General features: G+C 36.4%; 1 protein-coding gene across 3 annotated transcripts in view; it reads right to left on the bottom strand.

Moving 5' to 3' along the window:
* Csmd3 (CUB and Sushi multiple domains 3) overlaps window positions 1-23,600 on the bottom strand; it is a 1,133,871-nt gene that overhangs the window by 123,520 nt on the left and 986,751 nt on the right. For all 3 annotated transcript variants that reach the window (XM_027947308.2, XM_027947313.2, XM_027947317.2), the window contains one exon: window positions 5,394-5,518. In XM_027947308.2, the coding sequence (XP_027803109.2) occupies window positions 5,394-5,518 (125 nt within the window). The remainder of the gene's footprint in view (window positions 1-5,393; window positions 5,519-23,600) is intronic.

Here is a 23,600-nt window from a genome sequence, read left to right as displayed (position 1 = left end):
ACATGGCAATAGCTATCCTTCCTGTGTGGTTGGCAACAGACCTAGTGGCTATGTTCCAGGACAAGAAGACCAGGAAAATTCAAGCTATGGTTGTTAATATAACCACACTTCCTGAAACAATAACCAATTCTCTCTTCATATCTGAATTTTCTAATTTCTTAAATTCAAGAAAAGATTGCACTGAGCTTAAAAAAAAAAGTAAAGATTTGTGCAGGAGTTGATATTTGGACTGAGTTTAAGGTAATACGAGTTTTTCAACTGAAGGAAATTATATAGTGTGTAAAAATGTAGATGAGGCAAATCATGAACTGGATTTAGTGAACCATCAGTAATCTAATTTAGCTACAGTGGAGGCAATTTACATAAGAGGAAATATGCATGCAAAGTTAGAAAAAGCATAGAAAAATTAAAAAGAATGGAGTTTAGTGATAAATACAAGAGATTTCATAGTCAATGTGTCTGGTTTGCAACTTCCTGACTTCTTCTATTTACTGGCATATGAAACCCTGGGAAAGCTGTTAATCTCCCTGTGCCTGTACCTCAGATTATTTACATAAATCATTGTATTAAGGTATCTAATCCATAGATTCGTTGTAAAAATAAATTAGTTAATATGTTAAAAAAGGCTTAGAATAATGCATAATGTATATTAAGGACTCAGTGACTCTTAACTATGAGAGAGACTGAGAGAGAGACTCATTAAAGACTAAATACCAGCAAAATAATTATGCACTTGAAGGTACAATTATACTTTCACTATTCCATGAAAGGTTTTAGAAGTAGGAAGAGAAATATAACCAGAATTATGCTTTAAGTACAGCACTACACAGCACTATGTGAAGAAAATAAATGAGAAAAGAAAATTTCAATCTCTATTGCAGTAATATTTCAATATTTATTGCAGTTGGGAAAAAAAAAAAGAAACAAACTGGAAATAGAAAAAGAAGAAAGGAAGACCCAGAACTCACATGTTTTGCAGTGGGACTAGAGGAGTAAAATAAAAAGGTAATGTGTAAAAACAACTTATTTTTTCCCTTATGTCATTGAAAGCAGAGGGTAGCAAGAACAAAAATGCAGACATCTCCAAGAAACCCTATTCCATGAATTGGAGGAAGAAAATTTGTTTAATTCTGTAAACATGTATGTAAAGGTTGGATAATAGCTATCAAAAATACCAGATTCTAATTCCTGGAGATTATCAATATTATATGCAAAAAAAAAAAAAAGGTCCTTCAGATGTGATTAATCTGAAGATCTTGAGATAGAAATATGTAGTGGGAAATTCAAGAAAGACAGAAGAGAAGAATGCAATGTATCCAAAGCAGAAATTGAGAAATGTTCCTAGAAGCTATGGAATTCAGGCAACCACTAGATGCTGGAAAAGGAGAGGAAGGGATTCTCCAAAGCCTAGAGCAGAAGAGGATCTGACAGCATCTTGATTTCAGCACACTAAAGCTGGTTTTGGACTTCGGGCTTCCAGTACTACAAGAAAACAACTTTGTGTTGTAGCGATCACGTTCATGGTAATTTGTTACACAACCACAGGAATTTAATATAATTTGCCACTAGGATTCTCTGCAAATTCTGAATATGTTTTGGCATAATAAAATCACAGAGGGTGTAGAAACATGAAATAGCCAGAAGAACTATCCTGTGTAGCTATGAGATCTTTTAGGAGACTTAAGTAAATGATTGAAAATCTACTGTGATAGAAAGTTTGATAACAGTCAATAAAGAATTTAAAAAGAGTTAGCCACTGACTCAGCATTCAGAAAAATGTTGCATTAGATCAAATTGTCCATCATGTTAATAAGATAGTTTTATGAGGTAATTTCCATTCATTGAAACCAGGCCCTTGGACTTTGTTAAGAAAATTATATGAACTCATGATAGATATGTTATGAATTCAAGCAATTATGCAACCAACATTTTCCCATGGTTCATCACATAAAGATCGTTATTTTCTTGATAACTAATACTGTTTGTTCATTTAGAAATCATTTCTGTAATATACTCTGCCAAAATAAACAGGCAAACAAATGAATTCATTACTCCCCCAAAATATTTCATGTAAGGGTCTAACAAATTGGTCTACTACTTGTTGAGGTTATTTCCAAAGAATGCACAATCATTCTGAATTATTATAATTTTGTACACATTTCAAATACTTCTTAATTTTTTCTACCATGGCTATCTTATAGCATGTCATATACAAATTACTGAATATTCATATAGTTCTTTGTTCATACACATATTCAGTCTCTCCCCTGTCAAAAAAAATAAATATTGCTTTAAACCTTAGATATTACCAGATAAATTTTAAGTGAAGTTAGTGAAATTTCAAATATAAGCCACATAACACATGTATGTGTGAGTGTTTAAAATATACTTCACATGATATAAGATTGCTAAACATGGTGCTAAACTCAAATTTTATTTTCTAAAGTGAAATCATTAAGCAAAATACTTCCTGGGTGAAAGATTTTATAGTGTCATTAATGTGTGTCCAGTTATGAATAGTGTTTGCCTAGGGAAAGTGATGTACAACAGTTTTTCTGCCACGTTAATTCTCTAAAATAGCCCAAACTATACCACTTATGGAGTAATTCATTGATTATTCTAAAAAATATTTACTTAAGTTATACTGCCAGGCCTCTCTTAGCTAACAGAACAGACTTGATTACTACTCTCATGAGTTTGCAAAGAATCAGGTGACAACATTTAAATGTAACAGGTGTTGTGACAAAGGAATTAGAGGGATCTTTGAGAACATAAAGGGAACATCACCTTTTGTTAAGTTCACAGAAGGTATATCACAGGAAATATATTTAAGTCGAGACAGAAATAAGGAGTAAGATTAAGTCAAAGAGAGTGCAATATTGGAGAATGCAACAGGCAAAGAAAATATGCTCAGGATCCACAAGCAACAGAAAGAACTGAGAGTGTATGAATAGAATAGGCAAGAATGAGAACAGAGCACGAGGCTGAAATCACTATGTCAAAGAGTTAAGGACACTATGGACAATTGAGGAAAATGATAGCGTTAGATTTTAGTTTTCATAAGTTTGCTCTGTTTGCTCCATAAGGAATGGACTAAGGGAGGGATGATAGTCATGTGAACTTAGGTAGTAAAATTATGGATGGAGAGAAACAGACTTATAAAAGACAGACCTGGCATGTTTTGTTATGCAGTGTAAAAGACATACATACACACACACACACACACACACACACAAATCGAGATTTCTGGTTTCTACAACTGAATGACTGAGGGCGTCATTCTGAGACAGAGAACAATTTATAAAATCTACAATTTAAGAAAAAGTCATGACATTATTTTTAGATAGGTTGAATTTGAGATGTCAGCTAGAAATCTAGCTTAAGATATCCAGTGGATGGTTAGATATATTTTGTGCAACTTAGGTGAGAGATAGAGGTTAGATATATTGGTCTGAAAATCATCATTTATTCAGTCCTTTTTTAAAAAAAAATATTTTCTGATAATCTATTGTGATTCAGGTTCTGGGCAACATTAACGTTGTAAGAACATTAGCTGAAACTGGAATTACAGAAAACAGTTAATAGTATCATATAAGCTGAGATGAACAAAAGGCACAGAATTTACAAACACTATTAGAATTTTGGGCTCAATTGGAAAAGGAGACCATGTAAGAGATGTAGAAACAAGAGATACAGGAAAAAGAATGGAACAAAAGCCAAGAAAAATTTAATATCATAGGAGCTAAAGAGGAAAAAGCACTTTAGGTGTGAGGAGAATCAGCAGGAGAGTGAGCTGATGACAGAGCAATCAAGATGAGAAATGCAATGCAATGGATTTAGTCATATACAGGTGTTCACTCTGAGAATGGCTCCATGAGAGCACTGGGTGCTGGAGCCACATTGCACTGTGCCAAAAATAGAGCAGGGGAGAGAAAAAATGCTAGAATTTTTGGTTGTTTTAAAGTAAGATAGAAACGAAGAAGCTGGTATCAATATATAAATGCTCTAGAATATCTCTTCTAAGCTTACAACCAAATGAGGTTGCAAAAGTTCTATAAAGTTCTAAAGATACCATCTCATTTCAGACCCTCTCTATTACCTGGAACATACACAATATTAAAAATCCTTGTAAGTTCACTTATAGGATTTACTAGTCAACTCCAAATTTTACAAAATGAATATAAAATTACAGCTAGCCAGAATGTAAACATATATCTATTATATTCTTTTGATGTCCTTAAAACTATGAAAATATAGTATTTCATATTTTGAAGATGATTTACTGGCCTGTTTTACTATTAATATATAACAACTAATTTTATAATGTTCTGAATAATTATAAAGATAAATTCAAGTAATTAATTTTTAATGAAAAATCATACTTCTAACTAAGGTGTTTTGTTTTATTTAACTTTTTTAGTAGTTCTAGGATTGAACCCGGGGTCTTGCATATGCTAAGCAAATACTTAGCATCTGAGCCATACCCTGAACCCTAATTTTAGCTTGAATGCATGGTGTCTTTGCTACTTTTGCCCTGTTATATGTCTCTTGTTTCCACAAGAAAACCTTACAAATCAATTGCAGAAGTAATCTAGCTATCTTTATGAAATCTAGACAATGTAGTATTTGTAAAACATAATAACTGGTTAAATTGCTCCAAAAATGATCAACAATTAAAATCACATGGTAGACACTGTAATTTGCTTATAGAAGAGCATCCCTTTTCATTGGTCACAAAGACCCAGAGGAGTTCAACTAATTGAGAGTTGTGTATGTCAGAGGAGGCTGAGATCCTTGCCTACTCCAGGTACTTAATATTTATTTGTTGAGCCAAATAATAGTAAATCTTTGATTATTTCCCAGCTGCTTTAGGATTGGTTATGATTCCAATTTTTCTCAGTAAGAGCAAAGGGAAAGTCTGCTGGTAGGTTTCTTAAATTTTTTTCTTAATTAGTGAAAAGATACATATGAGACATCTTTTGGCTATTGGCCATCTCTACATAAGGCTGTTATGCCTAGAGCTTTTGAAGTCATCTCAAGATCACGTGGAAAAAAAAAATCAAACAGAAATCAACATTTTAGGGATGATAGAACAGAGAGAGGGAAATAATTGGGTCAGGAATGACACAGATTTGAAATAAACAACCCTTGAATCATCTTACCTCAAGGTTTCATGTTGTGTGTGGTAATGTCATTTATAGCTTGTCCCACCTTGAATTGGCTTTCTGTTTCTTACAGGTGAAAAGTATTAATAACAAATATCTTTCTATTAAATTCAGACATGTCAGTCAAAACCACTTATTGAACTTTTAGAAATAATATCCATTCTATCATCTCTGAACATATGAATTGCAATATACAGCAAAAGGGAAAAAACAATTAAATATCCTTACTTGAATGCCAGCTCCCTCTGGTACTGTGATCTTCCATACACAATTTAGATTGTTGTCATAAGGCTCAGGATATCCAGGAGACAAAATAGTCCCTTTACGTTTAGTTAAAATTCCCCCACAGGGCACTAAAAGTAAAGCAGTGTAAGACAGGGAGTTAATATTAATGGAAAGAACTAAAATGAGAACAAAGGTCATAGATAACATCTCAAATGGATAATAGACTTATAAACAAAAATCAATTTGTACTTTTTTAAAAAAACTCCTAAGAACAATAAAAATTAAGCCTTTCTGTACTTAAAAAAAAAACTTAAATCTAGAATTAATTATAATTAATTAATTAATTAAAATTATGCCACAATTAATAATAGAATACCATTTTATTATATTTACTAAAAACTTCATTGACTATATTTTCCACAAAATAATTTGTCTCTAAATTAAGGGTTTTTTGTAGTATTATTTGAAGTTTTTTGGCACTTTCTCCTACATGCATCCTCTCAGGAGCAACACTATTCTCTGAAGAGTAATGACAATGATGGTAATAATTATGGTGTGATGACTGCATTTATATAAAGCCTACCATATGCTAGGCATTCTTCTAAACACTTTACATATTTTATTCATTTAAATCTCCCAATATCCAATGAGATTTGAATAAGCTTTCATTCTAAAACAGGAAAAATAGTCATTATGAGATTAAATGTCCTCTTCTTCAGTATGCAAAATAGAGACAACCAGCACTAATTTGCTCCTCCATGGGATGAAAATAAAGCAACAGGTGTATAACTGCTTATAAAGCTGAGAGGCTGTGGGTGAGCACTGGAAACTGACCTCATAAAAATGAAACCTGGTAGATTCCAGAGGCTAAGGAGAAAAACAAAGCAAGAAAAGAGGAATACCCTAGATGGAACCTGGCACTTTAGTGAGGGGAATGGGATGGTAAAGGTGAAAGAGAAATAGTCACAGTGCAACTCAGAAGGCTGCACTTGCAGGAAAAACAACAACAACAAAAACCACAATATTTCTAATCAATAGCTGACCTGGAGTCTAAATAACATGCTAGCTTTAGAGGAAGCATCAGACTATCATATCCAGAAGTCATCTCAGAAGAGACCTGTGGTTAGGGACTAAATCACTACAAGGATCAGGAAACCAGGGAAAATCACATCTCAAGGATGCCAGTGACACCCCACTGCACCAAGTGGATATGTAGCAGCCAGAAGAGACAGGTATGCCTTAGGCAAGTGTCTCTAACACAAGCTCATTGAATATATGCTACAGGAAGCACTGGTTACCACCAGGAGGGGAGTGGAAGGGTCCTAGTTCAGTAATCCTGCTCTCTATGATATAAAGGGACATTAGTCAGTTACCGTTTTGCTAGGTGCCAGGTCTGATGACACCTGGATCAAAGCCAGTAAATCGCTCAGTTCCCCAAAACCCTCTCAAACACAGAATTCAGTGATTCAATTGCTCTTTTCAGGGGCATTGTAAGGATCTGCTATGGCTAGAATACTTGCAACAGCCCTGTGTGTGCAGCCTAAAAGCCTCCTGAGAGAATATATGTTGGCATGGTCAACATTCCCTTAAGCTGTTCAGCAATAAAGGTGAGGTACAGCTTGCTTTCACCCAACTCCTCTGGTAAGACAGACAGAAACTACAATGAAAAGCAGTTACAATGCACTGCCCTTACCCCCACCCCCACCCCCACACACCTGACAGATTCCAACCTTAGAAAATCATACCTTCTAGTCCACCCACCAAAAAAAAGTGTCCCCAACACTTTAGCTAGGAGAAATTTTTACCTGTTTTTGTTCCTTTTTTGATTATTTTATTACTATTTCTTTTGGGATCTCATTACTTTTCTTGCATTTATTATATTTTACTTTTATTCCTTTTTGGAGGGGAGAGGTACTGGGTGGGGAATTGAACTCCAGAACACTTAACCACTAAGCTACATTCCCAGTTCTACTTTTTATTTTGAGACAGGGTCTCACTAAATTGCTTGGGACCTCACTACATTGCTGAGGCTGGCTTTGAACTTGCCATCTCCTGCCTCAGCCTCTTGAGCCACTGAGATTACAAGTATGCAACACCACACCTGGCTACTTTTATTTTTAGTTGGGTTATTCTCTCTTCTTTCTTATTTTCACATTCCCTTTTTATTTTTATTTCTATTATTTTTCCTCTTTTTGTCTCATTTTTAATATTTTAGTTATCTATATTATTATTATTATTATTATTATCCTTTGTCTTTCTCTTTCTGGTGCTAAAGATAGAACTCAGGATATTGTGCACATTGTGTAGATGCTATTCCTCTGAGTTATACTCTCAGCCCAGCTGAGAGGAATTAAGAGCAGCTCTAGCTACAACTCATTCACTATAAAACCCTGGCATAAACTTCTACTTAAAGCAAAGGGTGGAATCTAAGCTACCAACTATTTTAGGGTACTCACTATAATTGGAACAGTAAATATCGAACTGTTTTCAAGTAACAGAGTCAATTTCAATAGTGCCCGTGGAAACCCTAACCTCTAAAACAGACTTCAACTCTCATTTTAAGAGTAACTACACAGGGTGCACCCTACATATCTGGGCTCTATGCCACACCTGAGTTACCAGAGGAACACAAATCTTGTGAGGCCTAAAGAGTAACTGGTTCCTCAGACCCAATATAGCATATGTGTCAAAACCCACTAATTACAGCCAGAAAAGACACAGGGAAATTACACCATGAAATCCAATTGTAAACAAACACAATACTATACAACAAACTGCTACTCCAAGCTATTGATTATTAAGAGAATACCATTTAATAAGAAGCTTCTCAAACAAAAGTGGAAAAGATAATCACCCCCATAGATATATAAATGTCAGCAGAACACAAGAAATGTGAAAAAGCAAATTCACTATCTTATAGCAACAGATTTCCAGGATAACAGAATACATAAAATGCTATATATATAAAAACAATGATTATTTTTTGGAGAACAATGAATTCCAAAAGAAAAATGAAAAACAACTAATGAATTAATGAAGGGAATTAATGAGATATTCAATAAGAGTATGAAAAATAACCAATAGAAGTCTTCAAAATGAAAAACTTAATAAGTCAGAAAACTCTAATGAAAGTCTCACAAATGAACTACATTAGAAGAAAAAATATCAGGGCATGAGATAAGTCAGATGATTTATAACATTCAACAGTAATAAAGAAAAACAAGAAAGAATAAACAGAAAATACATCTTGGGCATCATTCAAAGGTCAAGCATATGAATGTTAAGAATATATACGGAAGAAGAGTTACAGTCTCTTGGCAAAGAAAACCTATTTAGTGGAAAATAGCAGAAAATTTTCAAATCTTGGGACAGATGCAAACATCTATAGTAGAAGTACCCATTAACAGATAACTGAAATGTATACATACATACATACATATATTTCATTCATAAAGAAGAACCTTTCTGCAAACTATTATAGATCAATTAGTTAAAGTACATTATAGAAAAAAGAATATTCAAAGTTACAAGAGAGAAGTGCCCAGTCACATTTAAAGGCAAATCCACCAGAATAACAGTAGATTTATCAATAGAAACACTAAAGATCAGAAGGGCATGGAATGAAGTATTCCAAATTCTGAAAGAAAACAACTGCCAACCTAGATTACTATACCCAACAAAGTTATCATTCCAAATTGATGTTGAAATAAAGACCTTCCATGATAAACATAAACTACAAAAATTATGATAACTCAACCAGCATTACAAATGATTCTTAAGGGAATCCTTTACCTGGAAGAGAAAGAACAGTAAACACAAACATGAAAGTTCAGGAAAGAATAAATATCACTAAAAGAATAGATAAGAATATGAGAATTAGGAAAGAATACAAAACATTATTAATACAAATACCAATCAAATTTCTAAGAAGAATAGGAGAGGAAAAGTAAAATGCAACTCAAAACCAGAAGGAAAACAACTAAATGACAGGAACAAGTACATATCTTTCAATAATTAGCCTGAATGTAAATAGTTCTAATTCTCCAATTAAAAGACACACATTAGGGGCTGGGGATGTGGCTCAAGCGGTAGCGCGCTCGCCTGGCATGCGTGCGGCCTGGGTTCGATCCTCAGCACCACATACAAACAAAGGTGTTGTGTCCGCTGAAAACTAAAAAATAAATATTAAAAGAAAGTTCTCTCTCTCACTCTCTCTTTAGAAAAAAAAAAAAAAAAGACACACATTAGCTGATTGGATTTAAAAACATGACCTAACAATTTGCTGCATGCAAACTCACCATGCTGACAAAGACATACACAGACTGAAATGAAAGCATGTAAATTTATATTCTAAGCAAATATAATCCCAAAACAAGCAAGATAAGCTATATTTATATTTTATGAGACTTTAAGCCAAATTGATTAGAAAAGACAAAGAAGGCCACTACATATTAATCAAAGGAATATTTAATCAAAAATTAATGATTTTAAATATATAAATGAAAGACCTAAGCAATTTCATTCTGCTTTGGATCTTATTTTGCTCTGAAACTTAACCTCTGACTTATTATAGTCCTAAAGTCAGGAAAAAAAAAAACTACAGAAAAGCTCTGTGGAAACAGTTCTCGGAAAAGCTGGAAAAGCCACAGATAGGCCAAGATAACCACATATCTGAAATTCCAGATGGCTTCCACCTAGGTGTGGTGACCAGTATCTAAACTAGAAGCCCTGCAGTTTGGCACGTACTCCCCTTGGGACATCCTCTCGGATTAAACCAATCAGTTTAAATGAATCCCCCTCTTGTAGTGACCAATCCCCCCTACCCAACTTGTTCCCGCCAGTGAATGTGCTAATCATGTTTTAGAATTGTTATTTGATTTTCCCGCGGTGTGTGATGATTTGCTAGGAGATGCTATGATGTATGTGGGGGTCCCTGCCTTCTCCAAAGAATGTATAAAACTGCTGCAAAACCTGGGCTCGGGGCCTCTTAGCGTCACCTGTTTCTGTGTGTGTGCGGAGGATCCAGCTAGCTCACAATAAACACCTCTTTGCTGCTTACATCGATCTTGGGTCTCTGGTGGTCTTTTGGGGGTCCCGAATTTGAGCTTAACATAAACACTACTGGACATAAAGGAAGAGATAAGTCCTTCAATACTCCACACTCTTACCAAGGATCATCCAGTCAAATAATTAACAAAATAACATAAATAGTGTAGTTTAATTCTGGATAGTCAGTGAATTATTGGGTAAATTAGGAGGAAGTTAGAAAATACAGTCAAATTAAAATTGAGACATAACATACCAGAAACTATGGGATAAAGTGAAACCAGTACTAAGAGGAAATTTTATAGCTATATGGACCTACACTTTTAAAAAGAGAGAGGGAAAGGAGAGGGAAAGAGGGACCTCTCAATTAAATAACCTAATGATGCATTTCAAGGTGTTAGAAAAAAAAAGAAAAAAATATAAGCCTAAAATCAGTTGTTGAAAAAAAAAAAACAATAAAGATCAGGGATGAAATAAATAACAGAGACTAAAAGAATAATACAAAGGATCATTGAAATAAAAAGTTGCCTCTTTGAAAAGATAAACAAAATTGACCATCCCTTAGCCCAACTAATGAAAGAGAGAGAGAGAGAGAGAGAGAGAGAAAGAGAGAGAGAGAGAGAGAGAGAGAAAAGAAGAAGAAGAAGAAGAAGAAGAAGAAGAAGAAGAAGAAGAAGAAGAAGAAAAGAGAAGAGAAATAAGAACCAAATATATGAAATTAGACATGAAAAAGGGGATTTATAAGAGATATTACTGAAATCCATGGATCATTCGGGAATTTTTTGAAACAATTTGTTAGTAAATTGAAAAATCCAGAAAAAAATGTGCAAATTTCTGGACATTATATGCCTACCAAGATTGAACCACAAGAAAATGTAAAACATCTAAATAGATCAATAACAAGCAGTTAAAGTAATAGTAAAGTAATAGAATGATAAAATGTTTCCCAACAAGGAAAAGTCCGGGACCAGATGGATTCAGTGGTGAATTTTACCACTGTTTTAAAGAAGAACTATCACCAATATTCCTCAAAGTATTCCATAAAAACAGAAGTGAGGGTTGGGGTGTGGCTCAGTGGTAAAGTGCTCGCCTAGTATGCATGAAGCACTGGGTTCCATCCTTAGCACCACATAAAAATAAAATAAAGATATTGTGTCCACCTAAAACTAAAAAATAAGTATTGGGAAAAAAAAAAAAAAAAAGCAGAAGTGAAAGAAGGCTTGAAAACTCATTCTACAAAGCCATGGTACCAAAACCTGATATGGACAGAGCAAAAAAGAAAACTATAGATGAGCATTGTTCATGAATGCAGATGCAAAAATTCTCTATAAAGGGCTTGGGAATCAATTCAACAGCATATTGGAATGATCATATATCATGAGTAAGTTTATTGCAAGGATACAAGGACGATCCAACATACTCAAATCAATAATAGTTATTCAGCATATAAACAGAATCAAGGATAAAAATCATATGATCACTTTAATAGGTACAAAAAAGCCTTTAATAAAATTCAACATTCATTCATGATAAAATCCCTGAATAAGCTGGAGAATATAGCTTCATTTAGAGTGCTTGCTTAATGTTCATGAGGCCCTACATTCAATCTATAGTATGGGGAAAAAATACCTGAAAAATTAGGTATAGAAGGAAAAGACATTATACCTCAACAAATGATGCTGAGAAAACTGAATATCCATGTGTAGAAGATTGAAACTACAACACCATTTTTCACCCTGTGAAAAATCAACTCCATGTATCAAGGATTTTAAGGTAAGACCTAAAACTTTGAAACTACTAGAGGAAAACACTTAAAGAAAATGGCACAGGTAATGATTTCCTGAATGAACTCCAGTAGCTCAGGAAATAAGAGAAAGACAAATAGGATGGCATAAAATTAAAAAGCTTTCTATGCAGCTAAGAAAAGAATTGACAGAGTGTAGAGACCACATGCAGAATGGGAGAGACTCTTTGCCAGCTATATGTTTGAGAGAGTATTAATTTTCAGAATTTATAAAGAACTAAAAAATTTTAAGAAATGAGTAATTCAATCAGAAATGAGTAAATGATCTGAACAGAAACTTCTTAAGTACAAATGACCAACAAATTTATAAAAAAAACACTCTGCATTTTTAGGTATCAGGGAAATGAAAATCAATTTTATGTTGAGATTTCATCTCACTCCAATCAAGATGGTTATTAATAAAAAAATGTTTGCAAATATGTGGAGAAAAAGGAACCCTAGTACACTATTGGTAAAAAATTTAAATCAATACAGCCACTATGAAAAATGGTGTGAAAGTTCCTCAAAAAATTAAAAATGGAACTCCCATATAATCAACCATACCATTCTTGGGTATTTATATGAACAAAATGAAATCAGTAAACAGACGAGAGATCTGCAGCCATATTTATTGCGGAAGTACTCACAAGAGCTGAGATAGAGAATCAATCCAAGTTCCCATTGAAGCCAGATTTAAAGTTAGGTAGTCAGTGTAGTTAGGTAAATCGGGTCTAATATTGAGTGAAATCTAAAATGGAGACCATGCTGAGAATGACTCAGGGAAAACACAGGACAACTCATGGAATGTTAATGAAGTCCCAAAAAGGCCCTAGGCCAAAGTCCACCTCAAAGAAATGTTAATGAACAGCCCCCAGCAAAAAGGTGCTGACTCAGAAGTCCTTCCTGACCAGATTACTTCTTTGGCCCACCTGTGTCCCACCCCTCGGGCCTTCCCACCTACATTCCATCACTGAAAGAACTATAAAAAGGGGAGACAACATCCCTTCCACGGATTCCACCTCTTGGGTCCCCTTCTTCCTCCGGGAGAAGTCTTTTCTGCTGTCCTTTAATAAACTTCTAATTTCTACTCTGACCTTGCCTCAGCGTGCTTCTTTGGTGTTATTCTTCAACATTGGGGAAGCAAGAACTTGTCACCGGTCAACAGCGGTAACACCATCAGTAGATAACTGAAATGTTCATATACATACATATATTTTATTCATAAAGAAGAATGAAATTATATCATTTGCAGAAAAATTGAAAGAACCAGAGGACATCATGCTAAGGAAAAGAGCCAACGCAGAAAGAATGACAAGTATTACATGTACACAAGTATCATGTTTTCTCTCATATGTGGGACCTTAAGAAAAAAAGAAAAAAGAAAGAAAAGACCTTAAACTAGAAGAGGGACTAATGGGGAAGGAGAAGGCAGGGGAAGGCACCATGGGACCATAGGAAGTAGGAGAGAGAAAAAGAAAGAGTAGGTTGAAAAGTGCACATTATCACAACATCATGTATATATTGAATGTCAAAGTGAAACCCACAAATTGTACAATTAATATGCTATGTGTTTATAATTATAATTTTAAAAAATAGAAAGGTGCTTAAGGGGAAAAAGAAGAGGTTCAATGTCTTGTTCAAGATCACACAGAAAATAACTGATCTGGGATTTGAATACTGGTAATTTAGACCCAGTCTCTGTTCCTCAGTGGGAGATGCCATCTGGGTGTTGCTAGGAAAACTACTACAGTAATTAAGTATGTAACCTACTCTGAAGTCATTAAAGGCTTCTGTCATTTTTTAGAAGACACTAATCTGAAAAAAGATTTTCACATCACTAGTATTATCAGCATATCTTTCTCTCACCTACCTCTTACCTAAGTATCTATGGACAGTCAGTGTTGATGTTACCTCTTTAAACTTTTGCTGACTCCCCTATGAGGTGCTTATAGCATTGTGCCTTGAGGGACTGTATCAAGACCCCAGCCCCTTCCCTGGTCTCTCTCTGCTTGCTGGCTTGCAAGAGCTAAACAACTTTTCTCCTCCACTCCTATGCTAAGATATTCTGACTCACCTTGCGCCCAAAGCAATACAGACAGTTGACCTTGAATTGAAACCTCTGAAACTGAGCCAAAATAAATCTTTCCTCCTCTAGATTTTTTTCCAGGTATTTTGGTCACAGTGCAAAAAGCTAACATAGTTATGTTTTCTTATAAATCAATGTTATTGGGTTATATACAAATTCAGCATGATTAGACCAGAAAGGATTTAACTCCTCTAAAAATAAAAACATTTGCTTTGTATGGTTTGGAATACAATGCCAGGGATGGGGGAAGAATTATAAAATAAAGATTCAGATGGTGGAATGAGATGGACATTATTACCCTAGGTACATGTATGACTGCATATACGGTATGACGCTACATCAAGTACAACCATAGAAATGTAAAGTTGTGCTGTAATTGTGCACAATGAATCAAAATGCATTCTGCTATATATATACCTAATTAAAATTAATTAATTAATTAAAATAAAAAATAAAATATTCACTCCAAAAATAGAAGAAAAAAAGATGAAGCACTGTTTCTGAGATGACTAAAAATACCTTATAGATTTTTTTTTTCTTTCTGTCTCTACCACCAACCACTTCCCTACCTCATTCTCATATTTTTCTAGTTACTAACATTAACCATATCAATTGTCTTCCTTTGACTGGTATATATATAATGTATTCTCAAAATTACTGTCAAAATAGTCTTTGAAAAATTATAACATGTTAATTCTCTTGAATTAATGGTGTGTTAGTATTCTAACTAACTGAAAATCCATCAAAAATCTTCCTATTGCCTTAACTATAAAAATAAATACAGTTAATTGTCTTATCCTCTAACTTCACCTCCAGATTTATATGGAAATGTGTTTTTCCAAAACTTCATCATCCCAACACTCCCATCCTGGGGCAGCCCACTACACTAACATGGTTCTTTTACTGATATTGAAGGCAGAATTAGACAGGCAGTCAGTATAGATAGGTAAATCGAGTCAGGTCAGATCTAGTCAGGCCAATTTTGAATGAGTCCTGGGAAGTAGGATACTGTCCCCTGAGGGATAAGAATGTTAATTCCTTCAGAGCCCTTCCTCCACCCTTATCAAGAACCTGCCCTGCTAAGGTAACCGGTCCCAGGAATTGCCCCTCCCTACAGGGAGCTATAAAGTTGTTAATTAATGTGTCCAGGGCTGTTCCATCCTGCCCTTCCCCCTTCAGCCCACCCATTTCCCAACTTTTGGCTGTCCCACCAAGCATTCCTGGGCCTAGTCACAAAAGCCAGAAGGAGAAAGATGAGGGGAAGAGGGCAGGAGAACAAAGGAAGCCTAGGACACATAAAAAGGGCAAAATACCTCGTTTCTGGGTATACCAGGATACCAGCTATGGCGCCGGTCTCCCTCCTGGGAGAAGTCTATGTTACCCATTTTAAAATAAACCCTGCTTTATATGCCTGCCTGGGTGTGCTTCTCTAATGTTCAAACTTCAACATTTGAGGGAGCAGATATCACTTGCTTTGTCCTTTTCTCACCTAGCTAACATCTGCACATTTAGGGATACTCAGTGTTGATATGATCTCTTAATCCTTTGTTGACTCCCCTGTAAAGTACCCCATAGTATCACCAAATGATTTCCTATACAACTTCTTCACACTGTGCTCCCATAGTCCTTTTTTAACTGATTCAAATCAGAATATGAGGCAATCAGCTTGTTGCCTAGAACCCTCTTTACTATGGAATCCAGATTCTAACTCTTTCACTCTTTGCATTATAGATTTTCCCTCCATGCTGCTACCGTGAAAACCTATTTCCTCATTCTCTTCTATATCTATTTCAACAGACTTCGTCCTCACTACTCTATTGAAATTACTTATGTCAAAGTCACCAGAATAGTCCTGTTGTGACATGATCACTGCTTAATTTATAATTATCTTCCACTGTTGATGATAATATCCATCTTGAGCTTTTTCTTTGCTTGATCATTAGAATACCATACTTTTGTGGTTTTCATCTGTATCACTTGACACATTCTGAAAAAACAGCCTCTATCTCAGATCAAAGCCTGTCCAAGGAAGGGGGCATGACCCTTGTCCTTGGAAAGGCCCACAGAGCACTCCTAGGCACATACCCACCCTGCTGAGTTGTTTTAACTACAAATAACAGGAGAGATCTGCTGCTCCAGGTGTCCCTGACTCAGTCAGGCTAGGTGAGGACCCATAGCAACCCCCTAGTAACTACCAATCAGCATGAGACAGGAAAAATACCTGGGATGCCAGATGACCCTCCCAGTAGTTTATGGTGGTTGATAACATGTTGGGAAACCATGTAGTTCAGCACGTACTCCCCTCGTGGCTTAAACCAATCAGTTCAAATGAATACCCCTTTTGTACTGACCAATCACCATTACCCAACTTGTTCCTGCCAGTGTGCTGGGAGCCATTAGCCAAGTAGGTATGACAATTTCCTTGCCAGCGTACCCCATGTTGCTGACATGTTGCAGCGACATTGAATGTAGGTGACCTTGCTCAAGGACCAAGGCAGATTAGGGTGTTCCCGGTTTTAAGATAATCCTGTTTAGGGCGTTCCCAGTTTAAGTTCCAGGTTTAAGGTTTAAGATTATTCCTGCTGGGAATAGGGCGTATCCTGCTGCCTGAGTTCCCCTTGAGTTCTCACGGGATTCAGACAGTATATTTTGGAGATAGAAGCCCAGTGGAGGTGGATTTGGGCAGAGAACGTGGATTTCCCCAGAACGTGATTGTAGACGGCTGGTGTGAGTTCGGGAATAAAGAGTTGCTGTTTGAATCTACAAGCTGTGTGGTGGCTCGTGATTGTGTGCCCAGCCAGACTGCGGCATTTGTGCCCAGCCAGACTGCGGCATTTGGTGGCCCCTACGGGGAACTTCTGAAGTTTAGAGGTAAGTGAAATTGCTCGCCCCTGAGGAAGAGCGAAAGAATGGGTGAACAATTCAAAAAACAATGTGTTATTGTTTTGATTTATCTTGTTTTTGTTTCAAGCTGCCTATCCCTAGAAATTTCTCAGGCAAACTGGAAAAAATGGTTGACTAAAGGTTTGAGGTTTGTCGGCCCTGAGGAAGAGAAAATTGATACAATGATTTTTTATTCCGTTTTTGTTTCATTCAGTTTCGGCTTTGTTTTGTGCTATCTTATTGGGTTGCGTTATCTTTATAGTAGATTAGAAATTAGTAAAAAACAAACCGAAAAGATGTTAAGTAAATTGTTAGAGGTTCAGACCATGGAGAAAGACATTTTAGATCAAGCAAAAGAGAAGGTCTCTCGAGCTACTCAGACAGAGGAAGAAAATTTAAAGGAAAAGGGGTTGTTAGGAAAAAGGCCACAACAGGAGGCTGTTACTAACTCCGTTTTATCACAAGAGGGCGTAATTCAACCAACAGCCCCACCGATGGAGACAGCTGAGTGGCCCTCAAACCCCGTAGTTGATAAATGGGATCCTGAGACAGGACCTCAAAGATTAGCATGCCCTGTACTTGAACAGGCTGGAGGGCAGCGAATTCACCGTGCATTAGATTTTAAAACAGTGAAGCAGTTAAAGGAGGCTGTAACAACCTATGGCCCCCAAGCTCCCTTCACGGTAAGCATGGTCGAGTCCATTACTAACTTGGACATGACGCCAGCAGATTGGGCTAGCATGTGTAAATCTGTACTAAATGGAGGACAATATTTGTTATGGAAGGTTGCCAATGAGGAATTTTGCACGGAGACAGCTAGGCGAAATGCAGCAGCCGGTTACCCTCAAAGAAATCTAGATATGTTGTTAGGAAAAGGACCTTATGAGGGTCAACGGCAACAAATTGAATATGATCCTGCTATATATGCACAAATTGCTGCAGACGCAGTTAGGGCATGGAAGACTTTACAAGGACATGGAGATTTACAAGGTCAGCTATCTAAGGTAATACAGAGAGCTAATGAACCTTACGCTGACTTTGTAGATAGGCTAATTCAAACGGCTGCCAAAATTTTTGGGGATACAGAACAAGCAATGCCATTAATAAAACAACTGGCTTATGACCAAGCAAATCGTTGCTGCAGAGAGGTTATTAGACCATGGAGACATGAAGATTTAAACACATATATTAAATTATGTAGAGATATTAATGAACAAGGGCAAGTCTTGGCAGCTGCAGTACAACAGGCTTTAGATGCCAGGCCAAAAACATGCTATGATTGTGAACAAACAGGACATTTTAAAAGGAATTGCCCCATAGGAGGAGGGTTTAACAAAAGTAGGTATCAAAGGAATAGAATACCGGGTATTTGCCCACGATGCCGTAGAGGGAGACATTGGGCTAATGAATGCCGTTCTCAAACCACCATAGAAGGTACTCCCTTATCAAAAAACGGACAAAGACCAGGTATTTATCCAAGATATCGTGGAGAAAGGCATCAGGCTCCATTGCCAAAAAACGGACAGGGGGGCCCAATGCTCCGGGGCCCACAACCACAAATATACGGGGCAGTGGAGGATCCCAGCAACACCATCAGGGTAGTGCCCAGGACACATTGTCCATTAAATCCCTCATCAGACAAACCCGAGGGAGCGCAGGGTTGGACATCTGCGCCTCTGCCAGAGCAGTATTAACTCCAGAGATGGGAGTTCAAATCATTCCCACAGGAGTAAAAGGACCTCTTCCCCAAGGAACAGTAGGCTTATTACTGGGACGTAGTTCATCTACATTAAAAGGACTTATGATAAGTCCTGGGGTAATTGATCCCGATTATGTAGGTGAAATAAAAATTATAGCTAGTTCTCCAAGAGGTATATCAGTAATTTCACCTGGAGATAGAATAGCACAGTTGTTAATAATACCCAGCCTACATAATAAATTTCCTAGTCATAGTGTAGAAAGAGGTTCCAGGGGATTAGGCTCCACAGGTGTAGATTGGGCTATGTTGTCTTTAAATTTAGATTCTCGCCCAATGCTAAAACTAAATATTCAAGGTCATGAGTTTAATGGGCTACTGGACACAGGAGCTGACCTTAGCATTATCTCTCGTCAAGAATGGCCAAAACATTGGCCATTACAACAAGCCACTCAAACGCTTCGAGGCCTAGGAGTGGCGACTAATCCCCATAGAAGTTCTATGATATTAGATTGGAAGGATCCTGAAGGATGTGAAGGAACTATACAGCCATATGTATTGGATCATCTTCCTATAAATTTATGGGGACGAGATGTCCTAGATCAATTAGGTTTGACATTAACAAATAACATCAATCCTAATTCGCCCACTACTAGGGCTAGACAAGGCTTTAGGAAAGAAAAAAGATTAGGAAAACAAGGGCAAGGTATAGCAGCACCAGTACAAATAGATCAAGGAACAGACAGACATGGGTTGGATTTTCAGAAAGGGCCACTGAGACAATCAAAATTACTTGGAAATCAGAAAGACCAGTGTGGGTTCCTCAGTGGCCCCTGACTAAAGAAAAGACACAAGTAGCCCATGATCTGGTCAAACAACAATTAGCGGAAGGACATATACAACCTTCCATATCTCCCCATAATACTCCCATTTTTGTCATCAAAAAGAAGTCTGGTAAATGGAGATTATTGCAAGATTTAAGAGCCATTAATAATGAGATGGTTATTATGGGACCTGCTCAATCAGGGATTCCTCAATTGTCTGCTTTGCCAAAAACTTGGCATGTTTTAGCTATAGATATTAAAGATTGTTTTTTTTCAATTCCAATTCATCCCAAGGATAGTCCACGTTTTGCATTTACTATCCCTGCATTAAATCATGAAGGTCCTGATCAGAGATATGAATGGAAAGTACTCCCTCAAGGGATGGCTAACAGTCCAACTATGTGTCAAATATATGTTAACAAAGCAATCCAGCCACTTAGAAATCAAAATCCTGAACTACAAATATTTCACTATATGGATGATGTATTATTGGCACATAAAGATAAAAACATATTGCTGGAATGTTATGCCACACTTACAAACTTATTAAAAAATTATAATCTAGAGATAGCAATAGATAAAGTACAATTAAATTTTCCAATTAATTATTTAGGAGTTCTATTATCCTCAACCATGGTCCGTCCACCAAAAATTCAAATACGAGTAGATCAACTCAAATCACTTAACGACTTTCAAAAGTTATTGGGAGACATAAATTGGATAAGGCCTTATCTAGGTATACCAACAGGAGAGTTGGGACCTTTATTTGATATTCTAAAAGGTCCATCAGATCCAAATTCACCCCGCATGTTAACTCCTAAAGCAAGAAAGGCATTAAAAATTATTGAAACATATATGGAAAATATGCATTTGGATAGAATTGATATAAGTTTGCCTTTATTATTTATTGTACTACCAACAAAAAATATTCCTACAGGAGTATTTTGGCAAGAAGGTCCATTATTGTGGATACATTTATCTTATTCTCCTAACACTATTCTTACTAGGTATCCTGAGGCTGTAGGACAATTAATACTCAAAGGAATAAAAGCAGCGAAGGGAGTGTTTGGAATTTCTCCCAATAAAATTATTATTCCATATACTATGGATCAAATTGATGAGTTAGCTAATGAGTTAAATACTTGGGCAATAATCATGTGCAAATCTAATGTTTCATTTGATAATCATTTACCATCTAATCCTTTGTTGTCTTTTTGGTCTAAGCATCCTGTAGTTTTTCCTAAAATGACAAGAAAAACACCTATCATGAATGCTCCAAATATTTTCACTGATGGGTCAAATAATGGTACAGCAGCAGTAGTTACCCCTGATCAAACTTTTACATTTTTAGTACCGAAACAATCAGCTCAAAAGGTAGAGCTTAATGCAGTTTTACAAGCTTTTTTGATGTTTAAAGATTCTGTATTTAATTTATTTTCTGATAGTCAGTATGTAGTTAATGCTATAGTATCTCTTGAAGATGCTGGTAGGATTTCCCCTTCTTCTACTGTTTTCTCTTTGTTTTCCACTATACAAAGTCTAATCTGGGACAGAAAAGATCCATTCTTCATAGGACATATTAGGGCACATACAGGATTGCCTGGAGCCCTTAGTTTAGGCAATGATTTAGCAGATAAAACTACACATGACATACATATTTTCTCTACATTTGAAGAAGCTACAAATTTTCATAAAAGGTTTCATGTTAATGCTAATACTTTACAAAAGCGTTTTAAAATAACTAAGGAACAAGCCAGACATATAATAAAACAATGTCAAAATTGTGTGACATTTTTACCACAAGTTAATCTTGGAGTCAATCCTAGAGGACTGATACCTAACCATATTTGGCAGATGGACGTCACACACTTGCCAGAATTTGGAAAATTAAAATATTTACACGTTACAGTCGATACTTCTTCTGGATTTTTGATGGGCTCCCTTCATGCCGGAGAAAAAACTAAAGATGTTATAGCTCATTGCTTACAAAATTTTGCCACTGTGGGCGTTCCTAAACAGTTAAAAACCGATAATGGTCCTGGCTATACCTCTACCTCTTTTAAACAATTTTGCTCATCATTTGGTATTACTCATATAACAGGAATCCCATACAATCCACAGGGACAAGGCATAGTTGAAAGAGCTCATCAAACTATTAAAACATACTTATTAAAGCAAAAAGAGGGAATTGGAAAGGGGTATATATCCCCCAAAGATAAACTTAAAATAACGCTTTTTACTCTAAACTTTTTAAATTTGGATTCATCAGGACTTAGTGCTGCGGAAAGGCATATGTATCCAAAAAATGTACATAAGCCTAAAGTACTTTGGAAAGATATTCTAACAGGACAATGGAAAGGTCCTGACCCAGTGATTGTCTGGAGTCGGGGGTCTGTTTGTGTTTTTCCACAGGGAGAACAGCAGCCCATTTGGATTCCAGAAAGATTAACTAAAACAGTCTCTACAGATCAAAAAGAAGATGATTTGACTCAAATCCATAACAGCTGATATCCAGAACTCCAGCTTGGCCATTCTTACATCTGCGACAGTGATTAACCAGGATGCTTTTTTCAATAGCTATTTTATTATTGCATTTTTCCACATCATAAGGTTCTATTTTTATTTTTTGAGCTCATACAAACCTAGGTTAATGTTTTTCTGATCAGTTTTATTTTTTGACTGTGGAGTTTTTAAACATTGCAATGGAGATTTCACCTAGGTAAAGCTACAAGGCCTTTACTATTTTCTTATGTGTTGTACGTTTGTGTACACTCTTGTGTTTTGTGTTGTATGTCTGTATGTGCGTATGTCCATATTTCTTATATGAGGAGCGCTCATGAAAAAATGGATCCGAATTATTATTTTTATTCACGTGATTTAAATGGTTTAATTTAAATTAGGTAAACAGCTGTTAAAGATTGTTTTTAAAGGTGGTTAACAGATCTGTTTGTTTATTAATTTAAATTAGGTAAACAGCTGTTAAGGATTGTTTTTAAAGTAGGTTAACAGATCTGTTTGTTTACTTTCACCTTTCCTTTTCATTATATTTAATAATTCTTTTCAGGATAATGTCTCTTTAGCATCATTGCCAGAATTCCTATCTCCATCCCAGTGCCAGTGAAGAACTCAACAAGTAATGCTCAATCAAAGAGTCAACTTACTTTGGGAGGAAACGGATTTTGGGAGGAAATGGACATATTGATAGATTCCTCTGCTTTGAACTGCTTGCAGAACTTGCCTGGACTATGTAACTATCGTTTGGTGCAGCAAATTGTGGTAATGCTGGCATATTTTTGCTGATGGTGTCACCAGTGATGCAATTTTTTCCCAAGGAGCCGTCAATTGGCTTGGTGTCGTGGCATTTCTGTATCCTCCTCCCTTCTGCTAGTGATGGTCTAAAATTTGGGGGCCAATGGCTTATGCTGGACCGGTAGTCAGTGACGGGTATGATCCAATTGCAGTGGTATCAACCTAAGACAGGAGGCTGACGCCTAAAGGTCAGTTTTCCGATGACGGGTAAGAACCATATGTTGAATTGGACAACCTACCAGGCACGGTCCATAAGCCACATTAACCTCACTCCCCCACTGGCACCAAGGCCAAATTTGGGGGCCAACAGAGGTGAGGCAAAGAACCTCACCCCCCCACTGGTGCATAGACCTATCCACAAGTATGGCTGTATGCTGGACCGGTAGTCAGTGACGGGTATGATTCAATTGCAGTGGTATCAACCTAAGACAGGAGGCTGACGCCTAAAGGTCAGTTTTCCGATGACGGGTAAGAACCATATGTTGAATTGGACAACCTACCAGGCACGGTCCTTAAGCCACATTGCTTGTTGTTTAATTAATCAGAAGGGGGGAGATGCTGGGAGCCATTAGCCAAGTAGGTA

Source organism: Marmota flaviventris, chromosome 15 (genome assembly GCF_047511675.1).
Source record: "Marmota flaviventris isolate mMarFla1 chromosome 15, mMarFla1.hap1, whole genome shotgun sequence".
Lineage (NCBI taxonomy): Eukaryota > Metazoa > Chordata > Mammalia > Rodentia > Sciuridae > Marmota > Marmota flaviventris.
This window is presented reverse-complemented; position numbering and strand designations above follow the sequence as displayed.